The sequence below is a fragment of the Apis cerana genome, linkage group LG15, assembly GCF_029169275.1.
Source record: "Apis cerana isolate GH-2021 linkage group LG15, AcerK_1.0, whole genome shotgun sequence".
NCBI lineage: Eukaryota > Metazoa > Arthropoda > Insecta > Hymenoptera > Apidae > Apis > Apis cerana.
In genome coordinates, this window is record NC_083866.1 from 4,067,720 (window position 1) to 4,085,438 (window position 17,719).

The 17,719-nt window shown below is 24.8% G+C and overlaps 4 protein-coding genes across 7 annotated transcripts; 1 reads left to right on the forward strand and 3 right to left on the reverse strand.

Annotated features, from left to right (window-relative positions):
* Positions 1–49: 49 nt before the first annotated feature.
* Positions 50–7,454, reverse strand: LOC107997940 (uncharacterized). Of its 2 annotated transcripts, XM_017056891.3 has the most exons (10): positions 7,057–7,453; positions 6,498–6,991; positions 6,358–6,425; positions 6,020–6,248; positions 5,820–5,945; positions 3,974–5,706; positions 755–3,883; positions 550–676; positions 336–481; positions 50–253 (listed from the first exon to the last, which is right to left on the reverse strand). In XM_017056891.3, the coding sequence occupies exons 1-10, from the start codon at positions 7,101–7,103 to the stop codon at positions 50–52; spliced, it is 6,303 nt and encodes a 2,100-aa protein (XP_016912380.1). In that variant the 5' UTR covers positions 7,104–7,453. The 2 variants fall into 2 exon arrangements, with proteins under 2 accessions (XP_016912380.1, XP_061941645.1); XM_062085661.1 differs by lacking the exon at positions 336–481 and having other exon boundaries at positions 115–253; positions 7,057–7,454.
* Positions 7,455–7,728: 274 nt separating this feature from the next.
* On the forward strand, positions 7,729–9,775 carry LOC107998037 (interleukin enhancer-binding factor 2 homolog). Its single transcript, XM_017057047.3, has 4 exons — positions 7,729–7,887; positions 8,166–8,472; positions 8,549–9,113; positions 9,188–9,775. Exons 2-4 carry the CDS (start codon positions 8,173–8,175, stop codon positions 9,472–9,474), a joined length of 1,152 nt encoding a protein of 383 aa, XP_016912536.1. The 5' UTR covers positions 7,729–7,887; positions 8,166–8,172; the 3' UTR covers positions 9,475–9,775.
* On the reverse strand, positions 9,463–11,486 carry LOC107998038 (uncharacterized). 3 transcript variants are annotated; one of them, XM_017057048.3, is made up of 4 exons: positions 11,331–11,486; positions 10,966–11,112; positions 10,654–10,897; positions 9,463–10,576 (listed from the first exon to the last, which is right to left on the reverse strand). In XM_017057048.3, the coding sequence occupies exons 2-4, from the start codon at positions 11,103–11,105 to the stop codon at positions 9,929–9,931; spliced, it is 1,032 nt and encodes a 343-aa protein (XP_016912537.2). In that variant the 5' UTR covers positions 11,106–11,112; positions 11,331–11,486; the 3' UTR covers positions 9,463–9,928. The 3 variants fall into 3 exon arrangements, with proteins under 3 accessions (XP_016912537.2, XP_016912538.2, XP_016912539.2); XM_017057049.3 differs by having other exon boundaries at positions 10,654–10,790; positions 10,964–11,112; XM_017057050.3 differs by lacking the exon at positions 11,331–11,486 and having other exon boundaries at positions 10,964–11,103.
* Positions 11,487–14,380: 2,894 nt separating this feature from the next.
* On the reverse strand, positions 14,381–16,830 carry LOC107997953 (serine protease snake). The gene is made up of 6 exons (XM_017056906.3): positions 16,623–16,830; positions 15,833–16,072; positions 15,480–15,744; positions 15,039–15,301; positions 14,795–14,958; positions 14,381–14,726 (listed from the first exon to the last, which is right to left on the reverse strand). The coding sequence occupies exons 1-6, from the start codon at positions 16,684–16,686 to the stop codon at positions 14,556–14,558; spliced, it is 1,167 nt and encodes a 388-aa protein (XP_016912395.1). The 5' UTR covers positions 16,687–16,830; the 3' UTR covers positions 14,381–14,555.
* Between the last annotated feature and the right edge of the window lie 889 nt (positions 16,831–17,719).

Sequence of the window (17,719 nt, forward strand, 5' to 3'; positions counted from 1 at the left end):
CTTTCAGATCGATTATCTACATTCGAATTCTTATATGTGACATATATTTTTAGTTCATATCGCGTATTTCGGAAGGCATCCATGGTTTAAAAACATGACCATCAGCTTCTTTACTAGCCATATAAGTGAAATATGCTTGCTTAAACGATATCGAAGGAAATTTTCCATATTCCATTGAATTCCACATTGATCGTCCATACAAAACGCGTTCTTTACGAAGTTGACTATAAAACATAGCTTTTTTCATTGCAATCTATAAATGAATAAAATTATAATTGTATAATTAAAATAATAATCTAATTGAAAATTTTTTAATATTTATTGTTTCAAAAAACCTTTTTTTTCATTTCTTGAGCATCATCGAAAGTTAAATTTCTAAGTTGAAGTTTTGTCATTTTTAATAATGGAGTTCGAACTTCGGATTTACTAGTAATTGTATCTAACTTGTTCCATAAATTAATACTCTTACGTAATAATTTCTCTAAAAATATTACATTGCAAATAATTTATATATTGAATACTGTGTATATGAAAATAAATTTGACTTACTTTTTTCTTTATCAGTAACAACTATTCCTTTTCTATACATTAGCCAATATCGCAACTGTGGCATTAAAAAACTTTTTGGTAGTTTTGCAAATAGAAATCCTTCTGCTGCCATTTTTTTTAATTCAATCTAATCATTAAGAATTTCAAAAATTTCTACATTTAATCCAAATAGATAGAAAATATAAAAAAAAAAAGTATCTTTTACCTTCACTATGGCCATTAAATAATTTTTGGAATCATCAAAATCTTCTTCATTTTCTTTATCCGATATACCTACATTTTCTATATTTGATTCGGTAGGATTATTTTGTAATTTTTGAGAAATGTTTAGACGTTTTTGTTCAATTTTATCAGTTTTAATATCTTTATTATCTGAAATTATTTTACTTCCGAAATCTTTTTGTACTATTATATCTGTATTTTTATTTTTCTTATATGAACTTTTTGTTTTAATTTCGGAGGATTTTTTTATTGACATACTCTTAATCTCTGTTTTATCCTGAGTATAGTCAATATTTGGTTTAACACGATGCTTAGTAGATTGAGAAATATTTGTTAATTTGCTTTTAGCATCAGTAGATTTTTGTAAATAGGAAGTTTTATTGCGATTATCATCGTGCTTAAATTTTGTTTCATTTTCTCTAATATTTTCATCATTTTCTATATTAAAATTTTGACCACATGTGTCTTTGCAACTATGCTCATCATGCGTATGATAAACTGGCTGAGGAGCGTAAATTTCTCTAAATGCTTCTTTTACGGCTTCTTGTCTCTTTTTTTTTTCAGCAAGTAAAATTTCTTCAGGTTTTGGCAATGGTCCAGGCTGAATATTTGTAGGAGACCAATGGCGATGTAAACAAACACATGGTATTTCATGTTCGCTTGGTTCAGGTGTTTGAATAGGAGTAGCCATATGAACACCACCTACTACTTGTTTAGGTGGTAAATAAGAATAGTTTTCGGCAACGCCAGTTATACAATATTTAATATCGTCAACATATTCATCCTCTCTTGGAATTCTTTTTACATCTGATATCATTAATTTTGTATTTGGCACTAGTGGTTTTGAAATATCTGCAACATTTGTATAAGGTTGTTTTTTCAAAGTTTTTAATCGTTTTTGACGTTCCTTCCATTTTAATTTTTGTTCCCTATGTTCAAGTATTTTTCTTTCATATTTACATTCACAAACTGGTCGTTTTGTTTTAAGTTTACGATGCGGTATAGGACAACCCACTTTATTAAATTTGGCACATTTAAGCCAACAAGGTAAATTATCTCTACATCGTGTAAAATATTCAGATAAACTTACATCTTTAAGTGCCAGATCCCAACGTTCTTTTGGTGATTTTGCATTTATTAATGTTTCTCTGGTCTTGTCAAGTTCTTTCATCAATTGAATTTTTTCCTCATCTTCTTCTGTGGCTTGAATACCATATGTATCTATATATCGACTACAACCACAAGATTCTTTATTTTTTGAAACTTCCGATATTTTAGGTGTACTATATTGTTCGAAAAATTTTAGATTTTGATCTTTACGTTGAGTAAGACACATGTCATAAGGAGAATCGTAAAGATCATATTCAGGTACATATTCGTCACTTCTACGGGGACTCGGTGGTGGAGTATAATAAATGACACCATCTATAACTTGCATTTTTTTGTCTTCTACTTCTTTTTTTTTTTTTAATAATTTTTTTTCTTCGTCATCTTTTTTTCCACCTATATTTCCTCCAATATTATATAATAATATTTTTTTTTTCGCTCTATTTTCTCGACAAATACATGGTTTTCCTCCTGGTCTTACTGGTACTGTTTCTGGAGGATAGTCTGGTTCACTGAGATATACTAAAGTTTTTTTAGTTGGCAATTTTTGCTCTGATTTTGTCCTCCATCCACAAGGACCTTTACTTGGTAATTGTATATCTGCATCTGCTTCATCTTGTGTATCAATTACAGGTTCTATATCATAGTCGTATTCTAATTGACATTTTGCTGGAAGTTCATCTGGAATATCCACTGGTTTAACATCATAAGGATAGAGTTCAGGAGATTTTAACATATTTTTCAATTCATATATCTTATTTTTATAAGCTGTTTCAGGATCTATATCCTGATCAATATATATATCTTTCTTTTTATCTCGTCTTATCGATTTTGAATTTGATTGTTTATTTGATTTTTTTTTTCTTATTTGCTTGTTTTTATTTGCTAATAAAATTGGGTTATGATTTGATTTCTTCGTATTTTTCATTTTCTTGTCTTGTTTATAATTTGTTGCATTACGTATCTTTTGTTGAAATTGATCATCACGTGTTAAAAATATTTCTTTATCAGATATAAGTTTTTTAGGATTTGATTTTTCGTTTTGTTTCTCTAAATATTTCGAAGATGAAGGATTTTTATTCGCTTTTTGATCGCGCTTATTATTTGATTTTGAAGGATTTTGATCTTTTGTTTTATCTTTTTTCATATTAATTTGTAATACTTTATCATTCATTTTTTTAGTTTTTACGCTTGAAATTGATTTTTTATCAGATGTTTTTGTTTCACTTTTTTCTTCGCTTTTAAATTTTCCTCGACTTTGTTTATCCATAATTTGAGATATAGAAATTTTTTCTTTTTTCAAACTTTGAGATTTATTTACTTTTTCACTTTTAAATTTTTCTCGATCATGTTTTTCGTCAATTTGAGATACACTTTTCGAAATTTTTTCTTTTTTCGAACTTTGAGATCTACTTACTTTTTCGCTTTTAAATTTTCCTCGATCACGTTTTTCCTCAATTTGAGATATACTTTTAGGAGGAATTTTTTCTTTTTTGTCTTTTAGAAAAATTCTTTTTAACTCTTTTAAATTTTCTTTTTTAGTATTTAATTTAGAATTTTTTTCTAATGCAGTTTTTTCAGTTTCATCTAATATTTTAGATTGTACGGGCGTTGCTGGTCGTTTTGGAGAACTAAGCTTTAATAACGTTTTAAAATCAGTTTCAGATTCTTTTTCTGTTGGTGCTGTACGAAATATATTCCATGGATCATCATAACCATGATATGTGGGATCAGGAATAAATTTTTCAACTTTCTTTTCCACAACCTTTTCTTTTTTCCTAATTTCTATGGATTGCGGACTCATGTAACATTTCTCGTCACGTTTCCTTTCTTTTTCTTTTTTGATAGGAGGTGGTGCCTCCTCTATTACTTTTTCTTCTTCTTCTTCAAGTTCTTCCTCTTCTCCTGCTAATTCTTCTTCTATAACTATTTCCCGTTTTGGTACTCGTGTTCCAAAAGGACCTTCACAAACAGCTTGACCAGGTTTTGTTCCACATGGAGGACTCTAAACAATAATATGATTTTATTATATATTGTAACATTATTATAATTTTTTATAATTATAATTAAATTAATTTATAAAAATAAAACATACTCTTAATATTTCTTTTCGTAATTTTTCTTGTTCTGCTAATTCTTCTGGTGTTAAAGTATGCAAAGTACCCCAAGGTCCTCCACAAATACTCATACCATGTTCATCTCCACATGGTTGAAAATCTGCAATACTATACATTTTCTTTTCCCCTGGAACCTCCGTTTCTTGTTTTTTTTTTCTTTCAGCTTTTTTTTGTAATCTAATTATTTCATTAATAAATGGACTTCTTCTACATGATTTATCACCGGGATATTTCTTACAAGAATATGCAGGAAATTCTTGGGGTCTAAATTTTTTTCCAAAACATAATCCATCTTCTTTTGTCCATGGTATGTTATCATGACTCAAAGTTGAAGTTAAACCTTTATTAAACATTTGCTGAATTGCACATATGCAAGGCGGAACATTTCTTGGTGGCCTAGGTGGATGTGGCTCTATAACTCGTCCAGGTACGCGTATTAAATCCTCCTGAGCACCCGTAATATAATATTGCGTTTCACCTGTTTCAGTTGTGATACCATTTATTATTAAACTTGTTTTAAGAACATCTTCTGAAGCTATAACTTCTAATAAGTTTACAGTTGATTCTGGAGGAGTTGGTGCAGGAGAATGCATTGCCATTGATCCTACAATATATTTATTTTTATTATCATCTTCAGCTATAGTATCTATTACAAAATAAGGTGCTTTCGTTTCTTTTGCTCTAAAATACGATTTTCTAGTTTGTCTACAAGAACAACAGCTATCACAGCTTGGTCCTGGAAATACTAATTTTGTTATAGCTTCTATATTTTTTATCATTTTATTTGCCTCTCTCTCTACTTTTCGAAATTCTTCATCTACATTTTGCAACCATTCTTGCCAATGACGAGATAAATTCTTTCTACCACTTGGATAAATTTTTTTAGGTCCATCCCCAAGTTTCAATACTGCAAAAAATCTTTCATCGCTATTAGAAGGTACTACATTTGCAATTCCAGTCATTTCATATGTTACAGGACAAGTTGGTGGTTCATCAGAAGCACCAGCTATTATATAATGTGCATGTTTCTCATCAAGCCAAGATTTTTTATTTGGTTGTGGTGGTTGTAGAATTCCACATATTTTATATTCTATTGGCCCTGGTTTTTCAGAAATTCCATTGATAGTAAAATCGAATAATGTATTTTCATACAAAGGTGGAACATTAAGGCCACCAAATTTTTGTGAATCATTTTGTATTTTTTGCATATTTATTGGAGAATTTATTATTTTTTTTAATTTTTCATCTTCATTATTTTCATTATAATATTCATTTTTAAAAGTTTGATCTTGATGTAACTCAACAGAATTTATGTCATGAATAGTATTACTCTTTTTTTTATCTTGTTTTTTATTAATTTTAACAATATTTGTTTCTTTTTGGGAATTTGATTTTGTTTTAGAAACATTTTCCTTTTTCGTCATATGAACAGGAGGAAAATTATTTTTAACATGAATTAATTGACTATTTTCAGGATTGTTTTGTACTTTATTGTGTTTAATTTCTTTGTAATAAGGATTGGTTATTACATTTTTTATATTTAAAATACACTCTTTAGGAGGTAATATTACATATGGCAATGGCGTTAATTTACATTGTTCTTGCCAATGTTGTAAATGATTATAAAAAGTACACCAATCTGGTCGCGTAAAAAGTTCTTCTTCATAGGGCGATTTCATTTTCTGTCGTATTGATACTACTGGCGCAATAGCTATATAAATAATATATCAATATATTAATAGAATATTAAATTAATAATATATATGAATAATTTAATGAGAAATATAAATAAATTATATGAACACATTAATAAGAAAATATTACGTTTTGGATGTAATTTTGGCATTGTTATAGGCGGCAAACGTTTATGTAGTTCTATAACAGTTTCTGGTAAAGTTAAAAATGCAATAGCTGATAAGATTATTCTTTCATTGCAATCATAAAATTTTTCTAAAATTTAAAAATAGAATTAATATAAAGATATAAAATATAAAAAAATAAATTAAAAATAAGACGCAGCATACTATATCCTTCTTCTTCAAAATAATTTCCTGTTAATATTTTATAAACTTCTCTTAAAAATTCGATTACATTGCAATTAGAAGATTCTTGCAACTTTTTAATAACATCTGATGTTAATGTGAAAAATGTAGATACAATTCCAATTGATATAAGAGTTCTTTGAGTACGTCCTGTTACCATTTCTTCACAATCTTTATGCATTATACATTGTAACATTCTTAAATTTTTTATCTATAAATTAATATATATATATATATATATATAAATTTGAAAATATTTTAATCAACATTTAATATATTTAATTGATTTTTATATTTAATTGATAAAAAATGAAAATTACTTGATTAATAGAAAAATCTTGATACCATCGAGGATATATATCTGTTTCCTTTTTCATCATAAGCATTACTAAAAAAAAATTATGAAGTTTTTAGATTTTATTGTAGTACTTATGGAAATAGTAACTAAATTAAAATTTACTTTTCTTTTTTCCAATTTCAGTATTTTTATCCATTTCTTCATTATATTTTCTTATTTTTTGTTCCCAAAATATATCTTTTGCTGAATTAATTTCATCTTCTAGATACCATTGCATTGGTCCTTGAAGAAGGTATGCAAATTTTTCATCATGTAAATCTTCAAAATCGTTAGATTTATTAAATGGTCTTTTTTTTTCATATAATCTTTTTAAATCTTTCATATTTTGTAAACTTTGTTTATTTCTTTTATAATTTTTACGTTTATAATCTCCAACATCTATATACTTGGCTTTCTTTTTTAATGCATTTTCATAATCCATATAATCAGTGAATTCTGTTCGAAATTTAAAAGTTGGACTTTCATGTATTGCAGATAAAGACATCAATGAAGATTTATATGATTTTAGTTTATCATATTTTGTTAATGGATCAACATCATCAATTGAACAACAAAAACCATATGGTTTTATAATCATCTTTTTTTCAGGAACTTTTCTATTAAGAAAAAAGTAATATAGTTAATATAAAATAAAATTTTTGTTAAAATGTTTCACATATACCTCCTACGGTGTCTGAGTGTTTTTGATTTTAAAGAAACTTTAGACATTCTGGCCAAATGAAGCAAAGATGAATGATAAATAAAATGTATATAGTTTAGTTTTTCAGTTCCATTTAAGTTGTGTTACTATTATACTTGTAAATTTATGAGGTGTATGAAGGATGAAAAATGGTTATTGGTTTGGTGTTTGATATTTCTATTAATTTAGAATGAATATATCTACAGTTATAAATTATATATATATATTATAAATATATCTATAGTTATAAATTATATATATATATAATTAAAATTTTATTATGATTAATATAAGTTTATATATATAATTTTTAAATTTATTTAATATTATATAGTATAACAAAATTTAATCAATTAGTTAATTAATATAAAAAAATAATATTTTATAATAATTAAAAATACACTTAATAATTATTTTGTGATATTTTTTATAAAAAATAAAAACGAAAATTAAATATAATTATTATATATCATAGAATATATGTAGATTATTATCATTCATATTATCAATTTGCCATATATTTTATAGATATTTATTTTTGTTATAATAATAATTTTTTATTTATTCATAGTATTTATTTTATTCAATAAATATTATATAAAAATTTTTATTTTTTAAACATTGTTTTACTTAGATGGCGCTAAAATGTCATTCATATAATGTTTCGGTAGAATATCTTGATTTACTAAATTAATGTTTTGATGTGTTTAATGTTACTTAGTTGTGATTAATTAAAATTTGTATTGATAAGTGTGAATGAAAATTATTGATAGAAGTTAAAATAATACTTTAAATTTATTTTCCTACCTTTTGGTAAGTTTATTATATTTTTACCTTAAGAATTCTTAGATAATTATTAATTAGTAATAGTTTTACAATCGGAAAATATTTAGGTTAATTTTTTTAAAATATTTTATTCATATCATTAATCTATATTCCAGTTAATTTATTTCTTTCATTTATAGATCTCTAAAGATTTATAGAATTCATTATAGAAAGTATTTTTGATATTTTTAAAAATATTTTAATATATTGCAATAAATGTTTCTAGAAATATTTCTACTTTTGAATACTTTTCTTTTTGTAATTAGACATAATATGGTACGAGGTGGTCGAGGTGGAATGATTAGAGGAGGTCGTGGTGGTATGGGACGTGGAATGGGATTTCCTAGAAAACAATTTCTTCCACGTCATCCATTTGACTATACTTTATGTGAAGCTGCATTTCCACGTGTTAAACCAGCACCAGATGAATCAGATTTTCAAATGGCACTTTTAAAAAAGAATACAGACATGTGTCCTACACCAAAAGAACAAACTTCTATTTTAAATTTAGTAACTAAATTACAGAGTGTACTTGATAATTTAATAGTTGCTCCAGGCAGTTTTGAAGCTTGTGTAAATATAAATTTCTTTTATAATTTTTAATTTTTAATTATATTTCTTATTTATTAATAATAATTATTATTTACAGCAATTAGAAGAAGTGAGACAAGTAGGTAGCTTTAAAAAAGGAACTATGATCAAAGGTCATAATGTTGCTGATATTGTTGTGATCCTCAAAACATTACCTACTAAAACAGCTGTGGAAGCACTTGGTACAAAAGTTAATAATGATTTAAAAACTGTTAATCCCAAAGAAATATTTAGACTCACTCATACAGAGCGTGGCTTTGATATTGCTAATAATGAAGCCACAGTACGTGTACTGATTACCACTTTACATCAGAATTTAAGAAAATTAGAATCTGATCAGCATTTAGATGTAAAAATATGTCAAGGTCATCTTGCTGCAATTAGACATTCCCGATGGTTTGAAGAAAATGCTCATCATTCCAGTATAAAGGTTTTAATAAGATTACTTAGAGATTTGAGAAGTAGATTTGAAGGTTTAGAGCCATTATCTCCTTGGATGTTAGATTTGTTAGCGCATAATGCTATAATGAATAATCCCAGTAGACAAGCATTGCCAATAAATCAGGCATATAAAAGAGTACTTCAATTACTTGCTTCTGGACTCTTCCTTCCAGGATCTGCTGGTAAAAATTATTATATCTTAATGTAATAATATTTTATAAATAAATTTTATAATATTTGTCATGATTTTATTAAGGTATTTCTGATCCATGTGAGGGTGGCAATATACGTGTACACACAGCCATGACATTAGAACAACAAGATTTGGTATGTCTCACAGCTCAAACATTATTACGTGTCTTGGGTCATGGAGGCTATAGACCATTACTTGAGGGTACCAATAAACTTGCTGTAGAAATGAGTGTATGGGCAGGTGGTGTTGTTGCTAGTCCTTTAGACAAGGTATATGAACCTCCTACAGAACAAGAACAACAAGAAGATATGGAAGAAAGTAATGAAGAAATGATAACAGAAAGTGCTTAACTTTTTTTATTCAACATAATTATGTTTTCATTCATAGTCTTATGAAAGATTGAGAATTTTGTATTATTTTCTATAATTTTATTGACAATTTTGAGTATCTGATAAAAAAATTAATGTATTTAGTATTATACACAAATTTCAAAAATGTATGATTTTTTTATTAGCAATAATATAACTAATGTCAATGTTTTTACATGATGATATTATGTGTGAATTTGTACGTAATATCTCGAATAAAGTCTGAATTATATATGTATATTAATGGTAAAATATATAATTCAATTCTCTATTATTTTCCAAATTTCCGAAAAATTTTATTAATTAAAGATTTAAAATATTTTGCTAATATTTAATTATTTAAATCGTAAGTCGAATGTCAAATCAAGATTTCTAATTTTGGTAGTATTAAATATTTTAATAAAATTGAATGAAAAATCTAAATACATGTTTGATTCTATCGCAAGCAAGGATCATTTTCTGGAGTTCGATTAATGCGAGCACAGTTTATTGATCGACTGTTAGCGCCAGTACGAATCGGTACTTTGAAGAGTTTTCCTTGCGGCATACAAATGCAAACTTTATATTGTTCATGACCAGATGGATTTTGTAAAAATAATGGTGTTATTGGTATATTTTTTGTATCAATAGAGACACCATCTTTGGCATCAAGGATAATGCTTCCATTAATACTTTTTAAAGAAATATCTGTATCTGCGCTCCAAACGATATTTTTGCTTTCTATACTAGCACCTTCTGCTCCTTGCATAGAAATTTGATCGTCGGAGTTTACAATGAGACTTTCATTAACCGGTGATGTGATTCTATACGTTTCTGCAATTTTCACATCAATTTTTTCCACCCCAACAGGCAAACCAAAATTTGGAAAATCAGTAGTAAAGTAAATAATCCCAGTTCTAAAATCTTTTACTTCGAAAGATTCTATTTTCGATATAGTGGTACCATTTGATAAAATCATCATTTTAGCGCGTGTTTCTTCATATGATCGTGGATTATTTACATCTATTTGTACACCTGCTTCGTCACCAGAGATTTCCATTGGTTCATCCCCATAACTTTGACAAACTCCTGATTGCAAGCATATCTATATATATATTATCTATATAATATATTATCTATATAATTATATAAAAATATTTCTGAAATATTTTAATATCTGACCTTATCTAAGTCAGTTTTTCCATAAAATTTTACAAGATTTTCATCGGATATCATTTCCATCGCTTCCATCCCTTGACTAATTCGCAAAACAGCAATCACGGTAATGTTGAGGAAGAGATTGCATAATCCAATTATTGCTAGAATAAAAGTTAAGGTCCATAGACAATAGCGTCTTTTAGCTAATTTTTTGTTAGATGCCGACATGATGTGAGATGATACAATTGTTCGATTAATGTTCTCGCAACTAAAATAATGATTATTATTATAATAAATATTACATATTCGATTATTAATATGAAATTTTTATTACACCTTATATGAACACTACTGCAACTATTTTGACGAATGTAGCCTTTAATTAACGGTCCGTCACTATTGGATAAATTATCCTCAGCTTTTGATATTGAGGGTGATCCAGTATCATTTCCACATGCGTCGAGAATGGCAGACATTGAATCACTGTGCAAATATCAATAATGTAAAATCATATGAATTTTTAACTGATGAATATTTTTTTCTTAAATTGATAATATTGATGCTATTTATGTTCAAATTATAAATACAAGAACAATTAGTTTTTAATTTTAGTAATATATTTATATTGTATGTTGGATTTTTCATTAATTTTGTGCACTTTTGCATTATATAAAACAACCAATCTATGAAACGATTCTTACCTCGAAAGCAATTGCTTCTGGACAAATGAAAATAGATGATCACCTGATTTTTAACTGCACACGTACACAGTGTAACGAAAACTAGGTAAAATCTACCAATTGGCGCTTGCGCGTCTTTTCACATCGATACAAAATATTATCTAAAGCTTTTACTTTAAATACTTATATCAAAATTAATAAAAATCAAATATTCAGTAAATTTTAAAATATATTTATTAAAAATTTTTATTTTTACAATCTATCTAGTTTTTTACAATCTAGTACATGACATTTTTAAAAAAAATTGAGCACAAAATCATGTTCTCTTTAGCTTTTAGACAGTCCGGTTAAACTATATCTTCTATCCATGGAACATAGTAAACACGAGTATATATATCAAGAATAATGTTACCACAAATTTTTTCTAAATTAGTTATACCGATTAAATTGTACATATTATTTGATTTAAGATAACTAGAGATCCTCCACTATTACTTTATATATATAATAAATTTAACATTAATTAATACTTTTTTTATATTATTTTCAAAATCTAATATATCTGACAAGTATCTTTCTTGAGTTCACTAAAAATTTACAAATTTGCCAATTATTCACAATTCCAAACTTGAGTTTATTGTTTTTTTCACCATTAATGAATGTATGATTATATTTCAAATGAGATACCAAATTCAATATAACTTTTAACAAATCATTTGATCTATCTTCATTTAAAAAAAAATTAGTTAAAAATTATTTTAATATTAATTTGATTATTTTAATATTAATAGAAAATTAATTTTATTATGAATTTACTCCATTCGATTCGTTTCTATTCCATTGCAATAGCTTTACCATTAACACTACTATCTGGCAAGGAATGTACTAAACAACATTTAATTAAATATTATATTTTGTTCTAGTTTAAGAAGTGATATTCAAATGGTAGTTTATATATGGGATCTTATTCTGTCAATAACTCGAAAATTAACTGCATTTTATTATCATTCGATCTCTTTAAATCACCTAATCGTATCCAAATTGCATTTTCTTTATAAAAAATTATTTTTAATTAGATATTGTATGCAAGTTCATTCAAATACATTAGAAAAACAAACATATTTATCGAGTTTATTTAATATAAAAAAATTTTTTATAAATTATCAATATTTAATATTTTTATAAAGAAATATGAACTACTTATTATACGAATTTATTATATAATAAGTATTAATCTAATACTTATTTATTATTTATTATTAGATTTACTATTAGATAAACGAGATAAATTAATACATATGGGAAATTAATATTTATCATAAATTAATGTATCAAAGAAATAAATGATCAAACTTTAATACCATATTCTATTATTCTTAAGGATGAAGAAATATTATTTCTGATATCTTTAGAAATTAAAAATCAATGTACCTATGATGAAATTATAAATTGATATTAATATAAATAGCTCATAAATAAATCTTTACCAGTTACGATTGTAGATATAGTGTGCAGTAATAACAAAATTTTTTGAAATTAGGAAACCATCGCATAGTCAGACAATGTCTTCTTTAGAAATCTAATTGCAGTTATAAATATGAATTCTCCGATTACTGATTTTGTAACATTGATAATAAATTTTGAATTTCTTCACATTCTAAATAATTAATAATTAATAAAATACCTATTATTATGTTTTCTTTTTAAATACTGAATTCTAAAATAAAAAAGAAAATGATATCAACTAACGAAAGATATAAAATGGCTGGAATGATAAGAATAACTCTTTTTTAAAAGTAATGCTCAAGTAAATATCACAATCTTCAAATTTCTATAATATTTATTGTAAAATATTTACTTTGTATTGCTTTGATGTCCCAGATTCGAATCGAAGAAGTGAAAGTGATGGTAGCAATCATAATGTTAATAATAGATTCTCTAAATATATCTAATAGTTTTTTTATTTGTAGACAACACACGATAGGTTCAATTACTATATAACCCCATAGAATAAGCAGAAATTGTCTATTTGTTGCATCATGTAAAACTGAAAAACATTGTGAAAACAGAAAACAAATATGATGCAAAATAAAATTAAAAAATGATGATATATCGATATATTATATACTATATCCCCGTACATTCTACATTCTACATTTCTATGTAGAAGAGAGTTTTTTATCGTCTCGCAAAACTTAAGCAAATTTAACAAGTGAATTTAAATCTGAATCGCATTAAAGGAGAATTTTGATAAAATCTAATGCGATCATTTATTTATTCTATTGTAGTACGATAAATTTATTTTTTTATTAATAGATCATTTTCACTACTCGAATCTCTTATCTTTTTTTACCTCAAGTATATAAATATTAAATATTATATTTTCTTAACCAATTTTTTTTTCTTTACCAATTACACGAAAGAATTATTAAAATTGTTCTAATTTATTTTATAATAAAATTTATTTAAAAAAAAAATAAGATCAAAATTAACAACATCATCATTGGTAATATCAATTATTATAAGATTATAGCTTATATATAAGATTATATATAAGATTATAGTTTCAAATTCATTTTTATCTTTATTAATTGTTACTTTTATAATTTGCTCTTTTATAATTTCAATATTTCCTTAATAGTGATTGATTGTAGGAAAAAACAAATATGACAAGATTATTTCCTTCTTACAAGATTCATTTAACGATAATTATGCGCGAACAAATCTAAAAAACGTATGTACATATAATATAATTTTTTATTCTTGTATCAATATTCTTGTATAAGTTAATTGTTAATATTAAAATATTCACTATCAATCTTCATTATTAATTGAATTTTATATTACGATGTATTTTATTGTAATAGAAAAATAGAAATTATTTGTAATATTGAAAATTCAAATAACTGCATATTACATAATTTTAAATATATATCCATTTCAGAAAAAAGTACATATGAAAAATTCTATAGTAATTTTTAGTAGCTTTATAGTTACGAATATTAAAAATATTTCTATTTTTCGAAAAAGACAATTTAAAAAAAAATATTGAAATAAAACATAATTATAAATTACATTGAAATATTATGTGTATATATTTAATATGTATTGCGTAATAAAATTTTGATTATATAAAGTGTACAAATGTTTGTATTCTATATAAATTTATAATATTTGTAAATCTATGAAAAAATAAAATACATAAATACAATCTAATATTAAAAATGTATTTATTTTATATTTATATTATAAATCTGGCCAAACTATATTCTCTATCCATTCAATATAATTATAAACGCGAGTATATATACCAGGAATAATAGTACCGCAAAGCTTCCCTAAACTTGTTATACCGATTAAAGTATACATACAATAGTAATCTCGATTTAAGATGACAAGTGGTCCACCACTATCTCCCTACAATCGCAATAGATATAAATTTCATATTTTTATTATGTAATATATTATTCTTAAAATATTATTACCTGACAAGTATCTTTTCCAAGTTCACCGGCGCAGATTTGTGAATCTTCTGTAATTCCGAATTTGAGTTTATTGTTTTTCTCATTTCCGATGAATAACTTATTACATTTTGATTGAGGTACCAAACTAATTGTTACTTTTAATAAATCATTTGAGCCGCTTTCGTCTTGAAAAAAATTTAAATTGAAATAGAATATTATTTTAAATATTGAAATAAATAAGATTTTTTTAAATTATTATACTTACGCCATTCAACATCTCCCCATCCTGTTGCAGTTGCCTTACCATCAGGGCCACTATCCGGTAAAGAATACGGTAAACAACTGGGTCTTATCCATTCATTGAATTGCACATCTCTTTCTAATTTAAGAAGCGCGATATCGTGATATTGAGATGGTGGTTTATAATGAGGATTTCTTATTCGCTCAACAACGCGAAAATTTTCTGCATGATCATCCGATTTTTCGAGGTTTAAATCACCTAATCGTGCCCAATTTGCAGTACTATTGCTATAAAAAATTATACTTGAATTTATATATTATATTTATATAATGATTACATAATTATTATTTATTAATTTTGCTGTTAATACTAATATCTATAGTACTAACAACTATATAATTATATAACTAATAATAATTTGAATAATAAGAAATAATAAGAATTATTGAGAATCAAAATATATACAAGTTTCTGTTAAAAGTACAATGTGCAGCGGTTAAAACGAATCTTTCTGAAATTAATGTGCCGCCGCATGCCCAAACAATGCCATCTGCTGAGTCAAATCCAATTGCAGCCATATGCGGAAATTCTTTTAGTTTAGCTTTTGTACCACCGATGATAAGTGTGCGATCTTTAATGTTACACAAAGATTTATTTGCAGACTTCTTATCGGTTGTTAAAATTGGTGGATATTCGGTCGTGTATACGTATCTACTATATTCTTCACATTCTAAAATTATTATTATAATGGATTACAACATAAAGATTTTGAAAGAATTTGGAATTTAAAAAATTATATATATATATAAAATACATACTTGCTTTTGTTTTCATCTTTTCAGTAAATGGTGGAAGAGTTGTAATTTTTTTAGTTGTAGTTGTAATTGTAGTTGTAGATGTTTTTTTTATATATGGACAGCATACAACAGGATCAAAATTAAGATATCCACATATTTTACGTGGAGTTAATCCTTTTAATAAATTTTCATAAACCAAAGGACATTGTTGAAGAAGTTTACAAATACCTGGCGAATTGTCATCAGTAATACATGCCTCGCCTGGAAAAAATATTAAATATTAGATAAAAATTATGAAATTTATATATAGATGAATATGTATAATGATATATATATATAAAAAATCCTAATTAATATTGATGCAATCCACTGTATTTATTTTTTATTTTTTCTTATAAATTTTTCTCAATTAAGATCCCTAAAATTATTTTAAAAAATATTGAATTATATTTATATATATATAATATATAAAAAATATATAAAATATAATTTATAAATAAATATTATTACATTCATTTGAAATTTTGTTCCAGTATTAATATCTAATCCTCTTTTACATGTATCAGAATAATAGAATTTTGTATTGCTGTAAAAGTATTGCTTTATTGAATCAATAAAAAATTAAATAAAAAATTAATATTTTTCCAAGAATATATTTTCGATAACAATAAAATAAAACTAATCATTTATAAATATAATTTTAAATATCATATTAAATGTCATTAGATTATTATATTAATATTAGATATATAATATAAACTTTAATTTTTATATCTTTTTACTTATTGCCTATTAAAAATTTTTCTTTTACCTTTGTCCAGTGCATTACAAAAAATCGGATTACATAGAAAACATAAAAATACTATAATGAACATTATTATTGGTAACAAAAATGACGATCATCAAGACATGCCTTCACTACTCTGTAAGTTTCTCAACTGCTTCATATTTCTCTTTACACATCACTTTTATGTATCCCTTCCAAGAGTAACTGGTAGTAGGATAAATGATAAATCTTTTTTTTCTGAAAATGAAATGAATTTCTAAAAAAATATAAATTAATTAATTATATGGAGTATGAGTAAATGAAAATTACTCAAGTATCTTGATATCATAATAATATCATAATAACGGAAAATATTATAATAGTACAATATAGATATAATGGGTTATATTAGAATACTTTTCTATTTCTCAGAATAAATGAAAGCAGTTATAAACATCTCACCATTTCTTTATTACTTAATTAAGAACAATTTAAAAATAATTGCAACAAAAATATACGAATAATTTAAATTATATTAATATTATAAATTTTTATTAAGTAATTAAATTTTTATAAATGTATTATTATAAATATAAAAAACTATATATATATATATTTATTATTATACATATTATTATATATTATTTAAGTAAATCATAGGAGTCAAAAGTTTTTTTATTTGATTTTTTCAAAATAATTACAGATAATTAATAATTTAAAAAATTTAAAACCTGAAAATATTGCAATAAAATTCTTTAGAATAGTATAAAAAAAATTGAGAATTGAGATATATGAATAAATAATTGAAAATAATTGATGATAATAATATGATTGATTTTACATTAATTTTGATGATGAATGTATTTATATATATATTTTTGAATCATACTGGGAGTTTCCCGTTATTGCATGAAATCCTATAGCGGAAAGTATATTATCAATATTCCAATCTATTCTAATGTAATGATATATTATTAGAATGTAATAATATTTTAATTTTATATAAAATATATTATATTAAAAAAAATAATAATAAATAGAGAAAAATATAAAATATAATATATTATTTATTAATTTAATAATATAATATATTATTATAATATGTTTTTTTAATTATTTTTTGAATAATCGATTTTATATAG

Coding starts and splice junctions, on each gene's coding strand:
- LOC107998037 (XM_017057047.3), top strand. CDS start 8,173: ATGGTACGAGGTGGTCGAGGTGGAATGATTAGAGGAGGTCGTGGTGGT. Junction 8,473..8,548: donor CAGGCAGTTTTGAAGCTTGT/GTAAATATAAAT, acceptor TATTATTTACAG/CAATTAGAAGAAGTGAGACA. Junction 9,114..9,187: donor CTTCCTTCCAGGATCTGCTG/GTAAAAATTATT, acceptor GATTTTATTAAG/GTATTTCTGATCCATGTGAG.
- LOC107997940 (XM_017056891.3), bottom strand. CDS start 7,103: ATGTCTAAAGTTTCTTTAAAATCAAAAACACTCAGACACCGTAGGAG. Junction 3,884..3,973: donor TACGAAAAGAAATATTAAGA/GTATGTTTTATT, acceptor ATTATTGTTTAG/AGTCCTCCATGTGGAACAAA. Junction 254..335: donor CTCAAGAAATGAAAAAAAAG/GTTTTTTGAAAC, acceptor ATTCATTTATAG/ATTGCAATGAAAAAAGCTAT.
- LOC107998038 (XM_017057048.3), bottom strand. CDS start 11,105: ATGTCTGCCATTCTCGACGCATGTGGAAATGATACTGGATCACCCTCA. Junction 10,898..10,965: donor TGCAGTAGTGTTCATATAAG/GTGTAATAAAAA, acceptor TCATTATTTTAG/TTGCGAGAACATTAATCGAA. Junction 10,577..10,653: donor GAAAAACTGACTTAGATAAG/GTCAGATATTAA, acceptor ATATATATATAG/ATATGCTTGCAATCAGGAGT.
- LOC107997953 (XM_017056906.3), bottom strand. CDS start 16,686: ATGTTCATTATAGTATTTTTATGTTTTCTATGTAATCCGATTTTTTGT. Junction 15,302..15,479: donor TGTACTTTTAACAGAAACTT/GTATATATTTTG, acceptor AATTTTTTATAG/CAATAGTACTGCAAATTGGG. Junction 14,727..14,794: donor TTGGAAAAGATACTTGTCAG/GTAATAATATTT, acceptor TTGCGATTGTAG/GGAGATAGTGGTGGACCACT.